The 21,472-nt window shown below is 30.8% G+C and overlaps 1 protein-coding gene across 1 annotated transcript in view; it reads right to left on the bottom strand.

Annotated features, from left to right (window-relative positions):
* Window positions 1–5,909: 5,909 nt before the first annotated feature.
* LOC117101311 overlaps window positions 5,910–21,472 on the bottom strand; it is a 44,048-nt gene continuing 28,485 nt past the window's right edge. The window contains exons 8-15 of the mRNA XM_033241279.1: window positions 20,850–20,945; window positions 20,413–20,530; window positions 19,508–19,657; window positions 16,420–16,458; window positions 13,103–13,131; window positions 10,522–10,647; window positions 9,302–9,383; window positions 5,910–9,127 (exon numbers count right to left, since the gene is read on the bottom strand). Coding sequence (XP_033097170.1) covers window positions 7,335–9,127; window positions 9,302–9,383; window positions 10,522–10,647; window positions 13,103–13,131; window positions 16,420–16,458; window positions 19,508–19,657; window positions 20,413–20,530; window positions 20,850–20,945 — 2,433 coding nt within the window. The 3' untranslated portion in view covers window positions 5,910–7,334. The remainder of the gene's footprint in view (window positions 9,128–9,301; window positions 9,384–10,521; window positions 10,648–13,102; window positions 13,132–16,419; window positions 16,459–19,507; window positions 19,658–20,412; window positions 20,531–20,849; window positions 20,946–21,472) is intronic.

The raw sequence follows: 21,472 nt of genomic DNA, 5'->3' as shown, positions 1-21,472 counted from the left end.
TTCTATCTTAACTGTCCCCGAGTTTTTCTTCAAAACACTCCTTCAGCATTTTTGAAAAATCAGTTGTAGGTCCTACGACGTATCGAAACACATTTTCCCTCTGCAGCCTAGTCGTTAAATAATACTTCTTTGGGTCGGTTGGAATTTTTCCTGAAAAAGTCAGCCTGCTTTACCCATCCTAGTACTGTAGTTGCGATCGATATCGGGGTTTGAAATAACTCATGATTAAAGGGAAAAAATACGCCGGCAGTAGAATTCGCCTATTTTTGTTGTCAAGTTTTCTTCTTATAGCAAAGAAGCCCGGATTATCATTTCAGCAAAAAGCGATCTCTCGCTTCCCAGCTTTCTTCCTAATTATTATAGTTTCTTTTATTTCAGTAAAAAAATTTCAAACGATTTTTTTTTCTAAATAAATTGCCAAGTACTTAATTTAATCAATAGACCTATCGACTGTGCATTTAAGTTAGGTATAAAGGTTAAGCTTCCGTCTTTCCATGGACCTATTAATAAGGTCTTTCTAATGTCTCTATAAAATGGGCAAACAAGAGGAAATGGAATTACATCCTCTAAATTTAAAGAATCGCAAAATAAACAATTCATTCCATACATCGCGCTGTTGACGTATTTTGAAAGTCAAAAAGTTAATTGAAAAAAAAAAAGGAAACAGAATAACATGAACAGAATCAATTAAACCCCAAGGTCGTTGAACTTTTTTGATATTTCCACGACAGCGTAAGTTCATGTTATGCTCACGTCATAAAAGTGCAATAATAGTATAAAAAAAAACAAGAGGTACGTTTAAACAAATAGAAATATTTATGTTGGGAATTTCTTTTACGAAATACAATAAATATGAAAATTCAAAGAATTACATTGCTAAATTTGCCAAAATTACGAGATTCCATTAAATCTTAAGGAGACAAATTCGAGACCAAAACGTTTGTTCCGACAATAGAGGTGTCCTCTGAATAGGGGTTGGTACAGTAGTGGTAACAGATATCAAGGTAATTCAACAAAATTACGCACATTACCGCTCGCGAACATTTTATAGGCCTACCTTGTTTCGAGAATTAATTTTCTAAAAGATTGTCAGAGGAGGGTGGAAACAAAACTAAAATAAAATTTAGTTTACTTATTTACCAAATAGCTTTGCCAAAAACATCCAGACGGAGCGAAAATAAAATTTTTATCGGTGAATGATAAGCAGTGTAGTAATGGGATGGTTAAATACTTATATACCGGTAATTAGGGAGAAATATACATATCTTATGTTTGGAGATTTCAAGGCAGCAGCGGGCATAATAAAAAAATTTTTAAACTTCAGATTTTTTTTTAAAATTCAAATTTTTCGTGACGGCGAGTACGCTAATTGGCCAAATATAAAATTTATTTTTACTTGATATAATTATTGGCAGGTTATCTAAACAAGGTATAAAAAAAGGTTCACCTTAACGTTCACATGGGCCATATCGCACACAGGACCAAAGGCATAAAACATCTCATCCAAATGATGGTGTGGTGCGCTACTGCTTCCTTCCTTTTTCATTCTTTCATATTCTTTACATCGCCTTTTTATTCTTTTCATTTTCTTTATTTCCATTTTCCTTCCTTTTCACTTTAATTTCCTTCTATTCATTTTGCTTTCTTATCTTTTCATTTTGCTTTCTTATCTTTTCATATCTTGATTACAGCATTTAACAAATGCACAGACACTCAGTGATATTATGTTGGTATTTTATTCCCACTCGAAGAGCAAAAACAGTCATTTAATTTAGAAAAATATTGCAAATTTTGCTACAAACTGTTTTTTTTTTTTTTTTTTTTACTCTGGGTGAATATTGCTAAATCTTCGACCTAAAACCTCTGTTTAAAAAAACCTAACAAAAACACAAACTTATATCAAATACAGTAATAGTGGTCTGCCTCTAGCCCTTCACTTTTACAAGAATCATTTAACTTTTGCTTATAAATTCTAAAATAATGATAATCATATTTGATCAATTACTGCATATATTTGCAAGTATTTCTAATTTGCATACTTTATTCATTTAAATACCAGATGTTTACTAATTTGCATACTCTAGGCCTATACCATTTGAGCAATATCAGTATAAACCACCTAAGATCAATCACACATTACACTCCAAAGCAGTTATTGTACAATGTTGAAATTTATGCAAACTGTTGGAAGAACAGTCTCGATTATAATTAATGAGAAATAATAATTATTGTTGGTAGTAATTAAAACAAATATGTTAACAGCATATCTTATCAACACAAAGTTTTGTTTTGCTACCACAAATGTTATCAGTATCAGTAAAACATAATTGAAATCTTTTATGAACTGTTCAAAGATATAAGAGATAACAGAAATTTTATGCATATAGCTAAAAAAAAATTTACACTACGGTAATAATAAAGAATAACATTAATAAGAAGAACTACCAATTAAAATAATAATGTTGCATGTAAGTTAACTATTTAAATTACAAAGAATTCAAAATATCAAAATAATAATAATAATATTTAACTGGTTTATGAAATATATAACATAATAACATTCTTTTTACACAATAACAAATAATAATTATAATCTAATTATATAATTACATAAATCATTTTAATTAACATATGTACATATAAAATATCAAGGTTAACTAAACACATTATATAATTTTCATGACTACAACATAAAAAATATTTTGCATGCTTGACAAACAGCAAGTGTACACTAAAATTATATTGATTGTTCATTAGCATATTCATAAGTTTATATTAATATTTATAAGTTATATTAATATTTATTAATAACAGCTTCAATGGCTATAAGCAATACATAGTTAATATAGATTATATATTTAAGTTTACAATATAAGTAAAATATTACAAATTTACAAATCAATTTTAAAAATGAAGACAATAATTAGAAATAAAATATTATACACTAACATATTATTAAGATGTTTAAATTAAAATTTAGGGTAAAAAATTATGGATCTACAAATACAGCAAGTTGAAATTAAGTACACATAATTTACTCACATCTACAGAGGTCATCTAATGGTCAATAAACTACTCTAAATAGTCAATGAAACAAAAATCAATATTAATTTAAGTTATGGTTCATGGTGAAATAGAGGTTGTGTGAACTTGAACACATGTATCGGATAATGTGAACTAATACATACACAAAAATTAACACTGAGTGTTCACACTCGTTAAATTGAGACCAATGTAAACATACGTAAGTGGTCTGATTGGTTCTTAGTGGTTATGTTCTCAATCGTAGCGAAGGGACAGAGACAATTCTGTTCTTAAAAAAAATGTCATATTAATATAAATATCTCAAAGTATGGTTGCTATCTAAGCAACACAAATATTAATATTTATATATGTTGCCAACATCAAACCTTTTAGAAGATGTTGAGTCAGATAAAATTTATATACTTTAATATTTAATTCAGCCCACCATAAACAGGAATGTAATACAATCTTATACAGGACAACAAAAATTACTATGATACATCGATATGTAATGAGCAGGTTAGTAAATTAAACAACAATACATTTGCTACTAACGTAATGTAATTCAACATGTTTTTGAAATGTTGATAGTTTGGCTCATGCCATACAGGTTTCTACCATCATGAAATAAATACAGTATGTCATTTCTTTTTGTGAGAATATGTTAACAACATTAACTTTTATTACAGAGCAAAATGTAAACAAATGATTCTATGTTTCATAGAAGATATATCAGCTTAACTGATATAGTAAATTGAGTATGGCCAGTATTGTTAGCTGTTTTTGTAAACAATAGTTACAAAAAATGGCAAAGAAAAACACACAAACACAAGCAAATAAAAATATCTAGAAGTTAAGTATGAAAAAAAAAAAAACTTTTAAAAAGATAATACATGACATCAGATAGGATTGATTATTCCACTGGAGATGTTAATATCTACACTACCAGCAAACAAACATACTTAAAATGATGTTTAAAAATGTCACACGTTCTTTGTGTTGTAAAAGTGTCTTCCTCAAAAATGATTTCGTCCATACTTGTAGTTTAATAAGTGATGTTTCAAAATGTCCTAAAAGTACTACGTCCATATCTAATGTTGTATTATATAGTTTATCACATGTGTATTTATCTGTACAGATACTGTTCAAACATCAAGAAGGCCTTATCACTATTATGAACTTCATATTATTTGTAATATTTGTCCAGAATTAATTTTGTGAACATAACTAAATTCAAGATGAATAGAAAATTGCATCAAAATTTTAAATGACATTAATTTACTTGTTTTTGTTAGATTAAAATTAGAAAATATTTGTATGGTGGTATAAGATATATGCGATACAAACTAGATATCTAGAAGATTATATAGACATCCTCAAACAACACCCAAACATTTCTAGAAAACCATTGATTAATAATGTCTTGTTCTGATTCAGCACAAACATTCTAATTATAAGAATTATCCGAAGATAAGGTAGAATACGGAGATGTTATTACTATTATTTTAAACAAAGCATTATGGTTGTGTAAAGCACTCGTGCTAGAATAAGAAGGATTAAAGTCAGTACCAAGTAAGCAGATACCTTAAACGCTGTAGGACTCTGTTGTAAACCAAAGCCCGCACGCAAAACTCTGATGAAAATGAAGAAGAAAACTAATTGATAAATGATTACAATGTATTATATTTCAGAAAATACATTAATGAAAGATTAAGTATTATTAGTAAGGTGTACCAATAAAATCCACCATGAAGAGGAATTAATAATTCTAGTCTCATGTGTTCTCAATTTTGTTAATTGTTGTAACAAATACTAATATGCAAATCATATTGTAATATGCAAATCATATTGTAATATGCAAATCATATTGTTATGTAATGAACATTGACAGAGCTATTTAGAATACAGTACAAGATTAGATAGGAAGCTTAATCATTTCAATGAGTTTTTAACTTGAAAATGAAGAACCAACAGATGGCTTATTACAACATAATCAATAATGGAGAAAGATTTAATATATTTAATATATGTGGATATGTTTAGAAAACCCTTTGTTCTTGATTTGTTGTATGGTTTAGGTATTATTGGCACCCTCTAAATTCTTCAAATGAAATATTTAAATAAATTACACCTTGAATTCCTAATATTTAATATGACCATGTTTGATAGGAGATTAACAAATTAATTATAAAGAGATTAAATGGCTTCTAGTATGCTAATATAGGGCCACATTATACTTAATATACTGTACTAATATTGTTAAATTTTAATCCATTTTTATGTAAATTAAAACCTGTTTTTATGAGCATAAAGAGTCTTTGTATTTTTTATACATTAATATTCAGTGTTAAAAACATAATTAGTGTATATCATCACTAAAGGTGACAAGATATAACTAATTAACATATTAAGTGAACAGAATATTAATGACTAAATGACAGCCAATAGAGGACAGCACACTATAGATTTTTAAAAAAGTTATCTAATATCCTACAGAGTACATTAGGAAATTATATTTGTTTGAATAAAGTGTCTCTCAAACAAACAGCATATTCATAACTACAAGCAACGTAGGGCAGTTTACAGTGTGTTTTATAAAAGTTATCAGAGTTTATGTACAGCACATTAAATATTTGATCAGAAAAAAAAGTTAAGGAAATTATAATATAAATACAAGAAACAGAGGGCAGTATACAGTTTTTTTTTAAAGCTTTCCAAGGTCCTACAAAATATATTAAATAGTTAAATGATCAGAAAAATTGTTACAGAAATTGTAACTTTGGTGGAATAAAGTATCTCTTTAAATAAACAGCATATTCATAAATAAAAGCAACAGAGGACAAGTCTGCATTTTTTTTTATCGAGGTCATACACAGTACATTAGAAAAAAGTTACAGAAATTATGGTAATTTTGGTGGAATGGTAATTAAAACAAGATAATCTTTAAAAAAATACACACAGAAAAAGAAAATTACATTACGGGCTTAGTAAGTAGAGCATAGAGAACTTTTCATAGCAGAAAACAAAGACAATCCTAATCATGTCACTCTAATGTTTGAACATGCAAAAATGGAAGAATATCAAATGCATTTCATTATTAAAAAACATATATGATTGTACAATCCGTTATATAAAATCTTGATACAAAGTTACTTACAAAAGCTAAATTTAATTGGACTTAACTATTTTAGAAAGGTTTAAACTATGGTAAGAGATCAAGTAGTCTGGTAGACAAGGCTATTATACACATAACCTTTGGACTTTGGAATATGTAGCAAGATAAATGTGGTTGAAAAAGAATGTAGTAATGATGTCATCATTATTTCATCAGTAGATTTGATGCAGATTATTTAACTGATTTCATTGGCGGATTTAAATTGAGCCTTTTAGTAATGATGGCATTAGTATTACATTTTGTGAGAAGAAGCAATAGACACTAAGATCTTATAAATCAATTTTGTTGACTTAGTATAATTCAAAGCCATTTTAGATGATAACATTGCTTTCATGTTAGATGATAACATTGAATTTCATTAGCCAATACAGCAATGTTTGATTCCAATATTATCTTGTGTTAATAGAGCCTTTGTAAGTTTTAATGATGTCCTTTTGTGATGACTACAATAGATGCAAATTGAGACAAATGGTTGGAATGATTTTCATTGGTTTGATTCAACAGCATTATTAAGAGTTTAAAACCAGAAAAGCGCACAGTTCTGTTTGAAAATATGTCATGCATCTATAGTTACACCGTAAAAGTTGCAATCGTCACCATGGAAGTGCACTCACTATATACTCTGATTGTCTACAACAGAGACAGTGGATATGTTGCAACTTCATAACGACTATAAGCATATAACATTATCAATTGTGTGGAGAACAAATCAAACTAACAATCAAACGCAAGCAGTGGATCTCTCATGGGTCTATTGGAGGTATATCGTTTGTTTATAGAAAGTGCAAACTGTGCTCTATTCTATACTCTTTTGATTAAATCAGAGTGTTGCAGTTGCATCAGATTTTTGTTCTTGTTTTCTTACAGAAGGTTTGGCAGACATATTGCAGTCATTCAATACTCCAATTTAGATAGGTATATATCGCAGACAGCTTAAAATCCATAAATCAATTGTTGGTTGTATGTAAAATACTGTAATTAAAAATCTGGATAAACCAATTTAATGAATTTATCCAGTACTCATTTTACACATTAGGTCGTGAATTGTTGAATTTTGGATATTGATGTTGTTAAAAGTTCTATTTGATGTTTAATGGTGTGCAGTCTGTGTTAGAGGAAGCAACTATCACTGCCACTACCTTGAGTTGTCAGAAAGTCTCCAACTACTCTTTGGAATTTCTGTGTTTATTTCAGCACTGACATTTACAGTTTTTGGAACTGGTTTACTGTAAGCCATCTGAAGCAACAGCTGCCGTTGTTTGACAGAACGGAAAACTACATCTTCCTGGTCAAGCCCACTGGATCTCGAAGACCAACTACGATGTCTAGACTCATTAGAAGGAGTCAACTGAATGCTGGAAACGGAACTGCAAGAGCTGTGTCGAGTAAGCTTGGTTATTTTGGAATCCACTTCATCATCTTCGCTTGCAGCTTCTATGTTTGTTGCTATCAATTTCTCAACTTCCTTATTCGTTTTAGGAATTGGTTTTGTGACACACTTCTCCAAATCTTTTTGCCGTTCCTTCAAAGATTTAAACTTTTGTGGAAGGTCTTTTATTTCATTTTTCTTTTGATATGTTGTCTTTTCTTTGATGCTGCGCAGACGATCTTTGATACTTGGACCTCTTTTGAAATCCCCAACTGGTTCATCAGGTGCATCTTCAAAAATGCGAAGACTAAGTTTTGCATTACTGATAGTTTCTGCTGATTTTGATCTCTTGATGGCACTTGTTCGATAGATTTCTCTACTTTTTCTTTCAGTTTCATCAGCTTGAGAAATGCCAAGCAACCTGCTTTCTACCTTTATTGCACTCTTCTTTTCCTCTTGCGCTGTTTCCTTTCCTTCAACAATTGATGGCACAGTTGGATCAAATACTGGTACCTCTTCCTCATGATATGTTGGAGATGACTTATTACTTTTTACAAAACTGGACCCATTGTCTGTCTTATTATGCATCACCTCAGTTGTTGGTTTATCATTACTTTGGTCATTATCAGAATTGAAGAGACTAGCAATTGCTGGTCTTGATGTACGTTTTACACGCTGACTATAGTCTCTAGCCATTTTAAAAACCTTGGACAACCTCATATTCCTGCTGATTGCACTGATATCTGCAGAGACTGTCTTGTGTAATGACTTGCCCGAGTCGGTTTGTGTACTCACCTTTGATTTACAATCAGAATCTTTCGACCTTGGGGATTGCTTGACCTGGACAGGCTCATTATTCTTGATAGTTTCTTTAGCAAAATCATCATTAGAGCTCTGAAGCTGGTGGGCATCACCAGATGCACACAACCCATATTCAATACTATCTTCAAAGGATTCCAAGATACTCTCATGTGAAGAGCATGTCTGATCCAAACCAGATGACATAATGCTAGAGTTTGACTCACTCATATTTCCTTCACCAGTTTTATTCAGTACTGGCTCAGATTTTATTTTGGTAGAAAGGAAGTTTGGGTCAGATTGTGCTTTCATCACTTTTGGCAAAGTCTGATATCCACTACTGACAGATCTGGAAAGAGACCGTCTTGAGTGTGAAGAATTTGTCAATATATCAGCACTTAAAGGTCGATCTAATGGCCTGTCTCCACTGACACGGACTCCTCGGATTATAGGTCTTTTGATCCAAACATCTTCACTGTCTAATTCGATCGATTCAGCTTTCTTGGGTTTGAGGTCTTTGATGTTGGATCGAAGCTGAAATGGAGAGGTCTCCTTCTTGTTGCCCATTTTTACCCCTTCTTCTTGGATAATGTTCTCTATTGTATCATGCAGGGTTTCAAGAATGTCAAGTTCGTCAGGACTGTCTTCATCATGTTCTTCCATCTTTACTTCTTCAACATTATTCTTCATATTTGGACAGGTCTCCTCTATTGCTTCAGGTTCTGGAAGTGGTTGATCATTATGTTCATCTAAATCATCATCTAGAAAGAACAGAAATATTGGTATATTTTAATCTATAACCAAATATTTAGGTGACAAAATAATGTTAAAGGCTGAGAAAAAAATACATTAAACACTCATTAGGATTTGAATTCAAGATATTTAATTAAGACCTATAAATTAATTAATACATTTCAATTTAAAGAAGACCTCACCTGTTTGTTCATCTTTTGGAAGATCAATATTTTGGTTCTGATGATTGTTGGTTTCAACTTGTGACATTTCAGTGGTGTCGTCCTTTAACGAAAAAATATAGTAAACACTCTATTTATATCTAACAAAATTGAAGGCAAAGTAACTTTTTACAAATGTATTTTCTTCTAATGACTGCATTTACATTTTAAATGCAAGAGTATTGTTCTGGTATTTTTAACGATGCTAAGAATAGAAACTTTACAACATGTTATATATGGCCTCATAGATCTCATGTTTCCCGTGAAATGTGAGTCTTCTAAAAATCAGCACAATCTCCAAATCCATTCAACTGTATCGAGTGTGCATAAGAACGTTAAGATAAACACATGTTTTGATCTTGGTAATGTGACGGTTACCATTACATGTACACTGTAACTACCCAGATATTTGGATGCATTTTCTTTGGAGGAATAAGATTAAATAATATTTAGGAAATATAGGCATCAAAACTTAATAATGTTTCGGTTTTCAATAGTTATCATATATTTTTTAAAGCATTATGACGTGACCTTTTTGCCGTTCTGCAGGCTAGACCGAACATCATCTGCAAACTATTGTGAAATTAGGAGCACAAATATATTGAAAGCTGCTGAGATGCCATCGTCAAAGGCATGAGCTAGGTGTTAATACGGGGCGTAGTAAGTAATAGCCTTGTAGTAAATTGCAGTTTGTTGCATTGGTATTGTAATAAATCCCCACCCACGCCGTACAACGGGCGTCTAAATAATAGAGAAGTGAAGACACTGCCTCACATTTGTTCTGCTGGATTAGGCCAACGCATATTAAGCAACCTGAGCAACTGACTTCATAAAGAATTAATAACCAATTAGTTCTCGATTTACATGGTATGTCGGACCGCGAGTTCCGTATTTTATAGCAACTAGCTCATGAATAAAACTGCTTATGTCACATAAACAGCCACTCGTGGAATATCGTCAATTTTACACAAATTGCACTCGCGATACGCTCTCGAGTAATGGCTATAGACATTCAAACAGTACTGTACCATATCGTCTGCAAACTTATAATGTTTACACCAGCAAAACACAGCAAGATTTCTTAAGTAAGCTATTTAAACTAGCTTCTCCCAACTTGGGACCCCTGCATCCAATATTTGGTGATTGTACTGTTGGATTTGAGAGAAATTTTTAAAGTACTGAACCAATGAATATATTTTTACCTTGTCGTTAACTTGGACAGTACTTAGTCTGTTAGGCGAGTTTGAGCTCTCACTCTCACTCATGGATTCTTCTGTACTACATATTCCTTCAGATCGTACCAAGCTACTTGCTCTCTTATTTGTCATCTAAATGGAGGAAAAATTAAATTATCTTGAAGGTCTTTAAAATATACTCCATATAAAATTAATATCATTTTACAAATTCAAATTATTTTACTGATTATCTTAATCTATTAATAAATTTTGATTCTAAGATTACTTAATATAATAACTAATCTTGCTTTTATCAATTATTAACTTCAATGTATTAATCTTCTATTCATCAATTTACTTAGTATTTATATATTAATCTTGCTTCTATTAATAATTAATCTTAGTCTAATAATTTCTATTTTGATATACTTTATTTCTATTAATTTTTCTTAAAATATTAATCTTGCTTTTACTATTAATTCATCCTGATATATAAATTGACCCTTATCTGTTTAATATTTATTTACATAATATACGCAAAATGAATAAAAATAAACAAGCAAAATCAAAAAAATAATCTAAAAAGCAAAGCATGAATTTGTTTAATGATCATTTTGCACTACAGACGTTGTCCTTATGAACAAAAAGAAACATTTAATTATAAATGGCTGACCAATGTTTATACCAAAGCTGGTCAAGTAACAGAATATTGTATTAGTTGATTGTCAACCAGTTATATTCAAGTTTATGATCACATAAAATAAATTATCATTCAAAATAAAAACCAAATAACGTAAAAACAAAATTGTCAAACTTCAACACCTCTTGTTTATTAATGAAGTCTCCTCAAAAAACCTAATTTAAAACCTTTTAATTTTATATATTTGCTTTTAAATTCAAATGTAAAATATCCATGCACATTTGAAAATTAAAGTCATCTTTAAATATTAACATAGTTTCATTCATAAACAGAAATAATGTGCATAAAGGAATCATAAAAAACACAAGAATAGGATACATAAAATATGAATATACACATGCAAACTGCATCACAACCATCATACAATAAATTTACACATCCTGAAAATGTTGCATACAAGCATTGTAAACATGCGCCCTCTATATTTCAGCAACAAAAAATAAGCAAAAGAGGGTGCAGTTGATAATGGGCAAATAAACACAAGCATTACTGTATAATCAATACTGGTATAATATACATTCCAGACTGTTAGTACCATCAACACGGAAAAGACCAGCACACTTTGCCTGCCATCTCTATCTAAAGATTCATTTCAAATTTGAATTTCCAATGCCGGATAGAAATTTTATTAAAAAAATATGTATCTAAACTTTCATTTTTGTATAACGAGGCGCTATATACTGGTTTTTGCAACTATTTTCGAACACAATTTTTTACTTAAATTAGGAGTAGAAAAAAAATCTTTCATTAATTTTTACTTAAATGTTTGATTTAATAATTGACTTATTTGAGAGGGTTCCAATGTGCAATGCCAAATGTAGTCTCATGTAATAATTCATTACCATGAAGATATGAAACAAGGTACATGGTACGTAAGCACTACAACATTCATAGCCATTTGTTATATTCTGAGAATTGAAATTACCATAAAAATAATACTGTTCAGCCATTTTTTGTTCAACAACAAAAGAGAAGGAAGACTACCAACATGGTACTGTTATTAACTGGAATATGAATAGCACCCTTATTATATTACTTATGTTACTGTAACTGTGTAAACAAAACTAAATTATGGAACTTATATTTTTAATTTTGAGGCCTAAAATCAATCTTGCATAACTTTTTAATTCATGATGTTGGCCAAGATGCAAAATGTTGCATTCTACAGGCAAAGTGTGTGGTCATTACCATCAGCTTTATGTAGCTCACCCTTTCTATTAAAATCTATTGAATCACTAAAAATCGCAGCTCTGAAAACGAATAATTGGTAAGAAAGGAATGATATTAATAATTAATAAGAATGTTAAATAGATATTGGATAAAAATCAACTACTGTAGCTATAATAAATAACATTTCCTTGTAATAATCTAATCTGTATATCTCAGAGTTCCACACTTAAATTTTTATTCTGTTCTGCCAGAGATGGCGTCAGGCCTCCCGTCGGGGAGAGCGCCCCCACTCCCCTGGCCGGGAGAAAAATATTTTTACATATTAGTAGGCTCTAAATTTTTATAGTTTTCAGGTTATGCCCGCTGACCACCTCCGAGGGATTTTGAACAATGCTCAACCATGCCCATTTATGCTTTTGTAGATGACATCTGATTCCATATTAGGCAATCCTGGCACCACCCCTGCGTCCTACTCATCTCAGACTCACTCCCCCTTCATCCTACTGGCATGCTTAGTTCTAATTAACCCTTCCTTGTCCTGAACACTTAAGCCTGTGCACCTGCCTATCTATTTTAAAAGTACATGATGGAATTAACAGTGAAATTCTAATGTAACCATAGTATGTGTTCATTATAACCACAACACATTTATGTGAGGAAGACACATTACAAAATGTGCTATGATAATAGATATGATGTTAAGATGATTATAGAATTATAATATCATAAAATTCTTACCAATTTAGCTACATCAGGTTTCTTCATTCCTGAAAATATAGGAAATTCGAAGAAAATTAGAGATAAGTAATAATGATGTAGGAAGAAAGCAATATAATATTTTCAAAATTATATAATGTTACAGTACATATTTAACAAGCAAGTGCCTTGACCACTACAGCAGTGGATGTGTGCGCTTTATAAATCTGATTATTAACAAAATTGTATTTCAATTTCTACAAACAACTTTATATTCTGATAAATAATTATTTATTAATGTTGCTCAAATATGAATTATTATTTTTCACCTTTGTTATTTAATTTTGTTAAGCATTTGCCAATAAAAGATGAATTTCCTTATTTGTATTAAGATAAGGACAATAAAGTTATTTATCTAATATAAAAAATTATTTTAAAAATCCAAACATCTAAATAAATCATTTAAAAAGTGTTCATGTTTTATTAGCTGATAATTGTTTTATTGATATTTTCATAGACATAAAGCATTTGGTTTTTGTCCACCTAATAAGCTCGGTAACTATTATCAATCAATATTACCACATATAAAAATAATAATATTATGAGTTGCATTGTGTACACAAGCGTGCGTATCAGGTTCACTATAATATCTTAACCTGTGTTCACATTATCATGTTTAATGTGGCATGTGATTTGTTATGGATATGACATAATGCCCATATATAGGTGTAATATGACATCATATTCATACCATATGGCAATCACACATATAATGCTGCATAAAACTAAACCTAATAGAGTAGACAGACCTTACTACCTTTTTCTATTGACCACTATTCTAGGCTAGTACCATAGAGCTAATCAAATTATTTACCATAAGTGAATGAACCTATATAAATATAATACATAATTATTATCATGTTGTTATGACTGCAAACACCAACAATTTCGTTAATAAACATGCTTAAAGTATATAAATTTAATTAGATGCTATTAATATAACTAATATGAAATAAAACATTAATATATAACATTTTTTTAGTAGATATTCAATCTTTACTAATGAGGTTAATAATTATTCAGTCATGCGTATTTCCTCAAAATAACTACAATGATACACTGCATATTAATATAGAATCCTACTTGGATTTGAACCAATCACCTACATAGACTAGACATGGTATAAATTTCAAGCTTCACATTTGTTAAACAATTCATTACAAAATAACAGACACAAAAGCATAAACTACTAGACAGGGTAGGATTTGGAGCTTGCAAGTAAACAATAAACATCATTATTTCATATACTTTATGTATTAACAATAAAAGACATTTATAAAATAATTAATTATTTGCTTATACTAATTTTTGCTTATTAACAATTTTATGGGTGGTGGAAGAGCGCAGTATTATTTTTTAAAATACAATGTCAAATTTAATGAAAGAAATGTTATTTGGAATGATAACTGATTTTAGTAGAATTGTACATGAAAATAGAAATATCTAATTTCTTTAATTTGTTATTTTTGCAAGTGGTTGCAATATTACTTAAATATGACATGATTCTCTTGCACATATCAAACATATCCAACACACACGAACAGAGTTATAATATAATTAATTACTTCCATATATTAGATTGTTATTTGCTTAATAATTTCATGAGCAGTGGATGAGCACAATATGATATTTAAAAATATCATTATCTAAATTAAAGAAAAAAAAAGATTTTAGTAGAATTCTACACGAGAGATGTATCTACTTCCATTCACATGTCATCTTTGGACATGTTTGCAATATTATTCAAAATATGATTTGATTCTCTTGCAAATAACAAACACACTCCTACACACACTTTCACACAAGGCTGCTTATTTTAGCTACCATTATACTACATCTTCAAAAGATAAACATTATCCTGACTGAAGTTTAGCTGTACATATGCACATGATATATTTTCCATATGATCAGATAAACAGGTACTTTCCTTCATGATATCTGTTTTGTTTGGATACATGTCAACATATTTAAATGTTATATGTATTTGTATTGTTTACTTCCATTGCAGGTCCCGGGTCAATTGCTCCGGGGTAAAGCCAACTCAATCAACACATACAACAACACACAAAATTTATCAATTTCATCATGTGAAATTTTTTTAAATAACACGAGAATAATTAGTTACCATTGCAACAGCGGCATATCTAGGGGATGTGCATGCCCCTCCCCCTCCCCACCCCCCACCACCAAAAGGTTTGCACCCCTCAGTTTCCACCATTTGAGATGACTGAAGCAAAAAAAATATGCTCAAGTAGTTCGCGCATTATTTTGCAAGATAGTATCCCTCATTTAATCATCGAGCCTCTATATCTGTTTCGCACTCCCCATTTCAAGACCCCCGCTCCCCCCATTTCGAAACTCCTAGATATGCCACTGCAATGCAAACACAAAAGGCAATCAACTTAACAAGCCAAGGAAAATAAAAATGATGAATAATGAATAGAAAAAATGTAAAGCGATGGAAAATCACAAACCTGTCTCTTATACACATCTAGATGTGTATAAGAGACAGCTCCTACACACACTTTCACACAAGGCTGCTTATTTTAGCTACCATTATACTACATCTTCAAAAGATAAACATTATCCTGACTGAAGTTTAGCTGTACATATGCACATGATATATTTTCCATATGATCAGATAAACAGGTACTTTCCTTCATGATATCTGTTTTGTTTGGATACATGTCAACATATTTAAATGTTATATTTATTTGTATTGTTTACTTCCATTGCAAGTCCCGGGTCACTTGCTCCGGGGTAAAGCCAACTCAATCATCAACACATACAACAACACACGAAATTTATCAATATCATCATGTGAAATTTTTAAAAATAACACGAGAATAATTAGTTACCATTGCAACAGCGGCATATCTAGGGGATGTGCATGCCCCTCCCCCATCCCCACCACCAAAAAGTTTGCACCCCTTAGTTTCCCCCATTTGAGATAACTGAAGCAAAAAAAATATGCTCAAGTAGTTCGCGCATTATTTTGCGAGATAGTATCCCTCATTTAATCATCGAGCCTCTATATCTGTTTCGCACTCCCCATTTCAAGACCCCCGCTCCCCCCATTTCGAAACTCCTAGATATGCCACTGCAATGCAAACACAAAAGGCAATCAACTTAACAAGCCAAGGAAAATAAAAATGATGAATAATGAATAGAAAAAATGTAAAGCGATGGAAAATCACAAGGAAAAGAAGTAAAACCGTTTGTTTATGAGCCAATAGGAAGGAAGAACAGGCACGGAAATGAATGGCATTGATTAAAAACCATCAACTCAAAAGACTCACCCATTGTAGTTGGCGGTTCGTTTGTCTCTGTAGGGGACACTGTTCATGTGCAGAAATTTTAAGAACAGAATTAGACAAAAAGTAACACAAAATAAACACCATATTCGACTGTGCTAAAATCTTGATCAAATTCAAACATAGCTCAAAATAGGGATTGATTATTTTAAATTTTGTAAAATTATTAAATATATACTTTCAACTTATTTATAACTTCAACAAGTTATGCAACATTGTGTACAAAGAATTATAATTTTGGAAATGGAGACAACTAATAATTGTGAAAAATGTTTATCATTGTTATCTATGCTGTCTGTATTTCAATCCCATAATGCAATGTAGTGTTTTATTATCACAATAAGCTTGCAGACATAGATGCTAGATATAATTTTGATTGTCTGTGTCTACAGACACTCATTAAACAAAATATACAAGAGGTTAGCAAAGTCCAATAGACAAGAAGACTAGGACAGTTGTGACTACAAACATAAATTCCAACCACCTTTTCAAAAAAATAAAATGAAAACAATATCAGGCAAAGCAGGCATAAGAATAAATATATTTCAAGACATTCAAGTTTTGTAAATCTAATAAATAAAAGTGAAAAAAAAAATGGAATACAATAATGGAGTTACAAAGAACATTCAAACAATTCAAATGTAATCTTTAACAACTTCAGGTTTTTTTTTTTAAATACTTTTAAATAACCTTGTGTTGTCTTCTGGAATATGACTATGAACAGCACAATTCAAACCACAAGTTGGGAAAAATATGCACTCCCATATTTTAATTATCATTGTCTGGCAGTAAAAACCACATTTTGAAATTACAGTACACAACAAACCTTAACTTATAATCATTAAGTAGACTTAAATTTGCATTCCCTGTATCATAAATAATAATCAACATCAGATATGAAATTGATTAATAGATTTATTCCTTATTTACAATAGATTAGACTCACGAATTGTTGCAAACTGCAATAAGAGTAAAAATAATTTTTAAATTGCGATTCTCATAAGATGGAGTATGGATTACTTAAAATTACAACCATATGCTATGGCTGCCATAATAATAAAATAATGATTTTAATGTTCAATACATGTATTGAACAATACAATTTATTTTCAATTGTACAGCTAAAAAATAGAAGATGACATTGGGAAAATGGTCATGTTTGATAGTTGAAACTAGTATTCTAATAATGCACTTTCATACAGTTATATTTCATGTAAAGAGGACACTAAAAGCAAATGTTTCAAAGTGAAAGAATGGGTTGAAACGTAAAAAAATAATTATTAGATGGAAGTAGGATTCTAATTGAGTATATGAAATTAATAATTGTGTAAAATTTGTACATTAATTCTTTCATTTTATTAATAATTAATTCATTTTTTTAACAAATATGTTTAAGCTTGCGGTACACCACGTAGGTAGTTCTGAAAAGAACTGTTGTAGTTGAGAAAGTCTCAACGTTTCGATTGAGTTGCTTCAATCATCTTCAGGAGAAAAATATTTGCAGAAATTCCAAACGGAAATATTTATATGTTTGGGTAAAGACGCTGGCTGCTGATTAGATGAATAAACTGACCAATGAGAAGACTGCTAGTGAAAGGCTAAAACAAAAGCTATTGTTCGCTGAGAGAAAGGGTGGGAACGCCAAACCAAGGCTTAGTTCCAGTGGCGGGAAAAGGGGTGGGAACGACCAAAATGAAGGCATAGTTCCAGTGTGGCGGGAAAAGGGGTGAGAACGACCAACATTTTTTTTATCGTCCTTTGGAGGCTGTGTTAATGAATTGATATCAAAATTTAATTTCAGTTTCGATTTCAATTTATTCAAGAATTCTGGATCAGAAGTTTTATTATTATTCTATTGAATATTTTGTCCAATTTATTAAATTGTTGCCATTTGTTATTCTTTATATTTTGATGTCTATTGAATATTACATTGTTCTCCTACTTGGGGGCTATTCAATAAATTTGAATTTAAATAATACTTTAACGTGACTAGAAATTAATATTAGAGACGTTACTTCATCTTAAGTTCCATTATTTATTAAAAATAGACCCAATTATCAGTATGTGTATAGAAGTCAACTTTATTAAAAGAAAATGATTGAGTAAAGGAATGCATGAAAAAATAAACATAGCTCTTATTAGTAATGTCAATAAATCAAAGGGATTTTTTTTTGGTTAACTACTTTTGATAACTTGTTTCTAAAAATAAATATGGAAATAGGTTCCCCTATAATAGTACAATCCAATCCACCTAACGATGATAAATGATACCATTTATTGGCAAGAGTTTAACCATTTGCTCATAAAAATAACAATTCTAAGCAAATTGGAAAAGATAAAGGATATAATTCAACATTTAAGAGAACATTAATAGAATTGAGTTGAAATAAGATATAACCGACACTTCTTCATATACATGTGTTGTACATTGTTTGTGTAATCCCATAACTCATGACGAAGTCCCAACAGAGTAAGTCTTGGTTTGTCATGAATCAAGCATTGTGTAAAGATTGGCACCGGTGAGGTTAGGTATTTTGTAAAAAGTGAATTGATTGTGGTCCTTGGGGTATTACATTCAGACATACAGTATTCAAGCATTATGATTTAAAGGTGAGTGGGATTTAACAGGGGCTCAAATATTCAAGATCCTAAAAGGTGATTTAGCCTCCCTTGCGATAACTTTAGCATAAATGAAATTATGTAGACATAAATTAAATATCACATTCAAGTAATGGTATGAAGGCAATAATATCGAATAAACTTCTAGATATCATTTTCAAATATGCATATATAATATATATATATATATAACATATATATAACATATATATAACATATATATGTATATCATGGCATAACAGCTATATAAGGATAGATGACATCATGGATGACATTACAATAAGGACTAAAGACATCACAGACACACTGGAAAGGATGACATCACAGATATAAGAAAGGATATGATATATACAGGGATGATGACATCATAGCTATATAGGGATGGATGGTTTACATGCTATAATTTGATTGATGAATGATTCATTTAAATATAATTTATTCAATAATCTGTTACCTTTGACCTGAACAGTTCCTCGTCTGAGCTGGCTTGGCGGGTCCGAATGCCTCCTCCTGCGACGTTGCTTTGACCGAGGTTTTCTCTTTCTTAACTTAACAGGTTGTTCTTTAGTTGATGTGTCTTTCTCTCCATCTTTTCCTGAGGATCCTACAAAGTAAATACAGTACTAACGTTTGGATAAGCTAAATCCTTATCATCATTGTTACCACCATCACACCATCACCATCAGGGAAATGATAGTTTGTTATCAAAGACTTTTAAGGTTTAATGGGTCTTATTTCTTTTATTAGTTTTACTTTCATTAGTAATTTTAAAATTGTTAATAAATGTTAATGTTTGTTTTAGTTTTTAACCAACTTTTATGTAATATTTCTTATTTATGGGACCCCAATGAAAATAAACCGATTCAGTTTTTTTGGGTTATCCTGAGCTGTAAATGTTTTACTAAATTATCTTTTTATTGTTCATTGTTTTGTTATTTGTAATGTGTTGAATTATGCTCAAATAAATTTGAATTGAATTGAAAAACCAAACCAAATTCATCATAAAAAATACTTGTATGATGTTTGACAATTTTCAAGCTTTAATTAACAAATCTAACATTTAACCATGGACTTGGTTACCATTTTATCAAAATAAAATGCATTGCATGAGTGGTAGTTGGCAGTGCCTATTGGACCAACTAACCATAAACTAATTCTAAAGATCACTGTGGTTGGCTTTTTTTTTATCACCACCAATATGACCATCAACACCAATACCATTTGATTATTGCCATCGCATAATCATCTACCATTATTATTTACCATTATCATTATAGCCAGATAAGACTGTAATCCTAATTAAAATCATGAAACACCTTCCTCTTTCATTATTTATTCCACAATTTAAATTTCACTTACCAGACTGATTGTTGAGTACAATATCCTTGGCTTTACTTGGAATCAGACCTTTGAAGTTTTCTAGAATCATTTTCTTTATTTGATGTGTCCACAGATGTTTCTGCTCAAGACCTTTGGCCTGAAAGTATTACAAGAATATCTTAGACCTTGCTGCAAATTCCCAGACTGGGGACCCAAGCGGGGGTCCCTTTGCCCTCCCGGACCCCGACCCCCCCACCCACTATCACCACCCCTGATAGTGTTGAAAAAGCTTAACACTTTCACATAATATTATACTCCCCTTCCTGTCAATAACTGATAACCTCCCATAGCAACATACAGATCTTATAGAACAGGCAGTAGTTTGAATGCTCTTCTAAATTTTATGAAAAAGGCAATTCAAAAATATGTGATGGGTGACAAAGTTCAGAATGTGCGGAAACTGAAGAACACATTACCACAAGGATATGCTGCTCATCTCGGTTATCAAATGGCATTACAGTGAAGCCGAAAGTCTCCTTCGGAATGTTTTCCATCAGTAACAAGTTGGAACACTGACAAAAAAAAAAAAATATTTAGGAAATATATCAAATGTGTAAATCATTAAAAAAGAAAAATAAAAACACATGACCTGCAAAGTGATACTTCTTGAAAGAAACTGAAAACTGGATATTTTACGGAGAATATTAAATAACATGCATATTATGGTCCATGTGCACATTATGGAATGCAGTACACTATTCGGAATAGAGTAGGGGATTGTTTGTCATTATTACAGAAGGACTCTACTGGAAAAAGTCTTTAGATTTGGTGGGTTATCCCTGATGTGATTCACACCAAAATAGCGTTGGCCTAGTTTTAAAATGTCAAATTTTAAAATTTGCTTACACTATTTTTTGATTTGGTCTTTAACTACCTTGTGCTTAAATTAGAAAATTTATTATTATAAAAATAACAAATAGAAGCTCATTTGGCACCATAGAGAGATGGTCTTTAAATGGAGGTGGTCAATAATAGGAGGGGTTTTATTTTCTTTTATTTAAGAAAGACTTGTATCTTGATATTTAGCCACTTCTTCTGT

The sequence above is a fragment of the Anneissia japonica genome, unplaced genomic scaffold, assembly GCF_011630105.1.
Source record: "Anneissia japonica isolate Jap-2015-1 unplaced genomic scaffold, ASM1163010v1 scaffold3709_len703521_cov189, whole genome shotgun sequence".
NCBI lineage: Eukaryota > Metazoa > Echinodermata > Crinoidea > Comatulida > Comatulidae > Anneissia > Anneissia japonica.
This window is presented reverse-complemented; position numbering and strand designations above follow the sequence as displayed.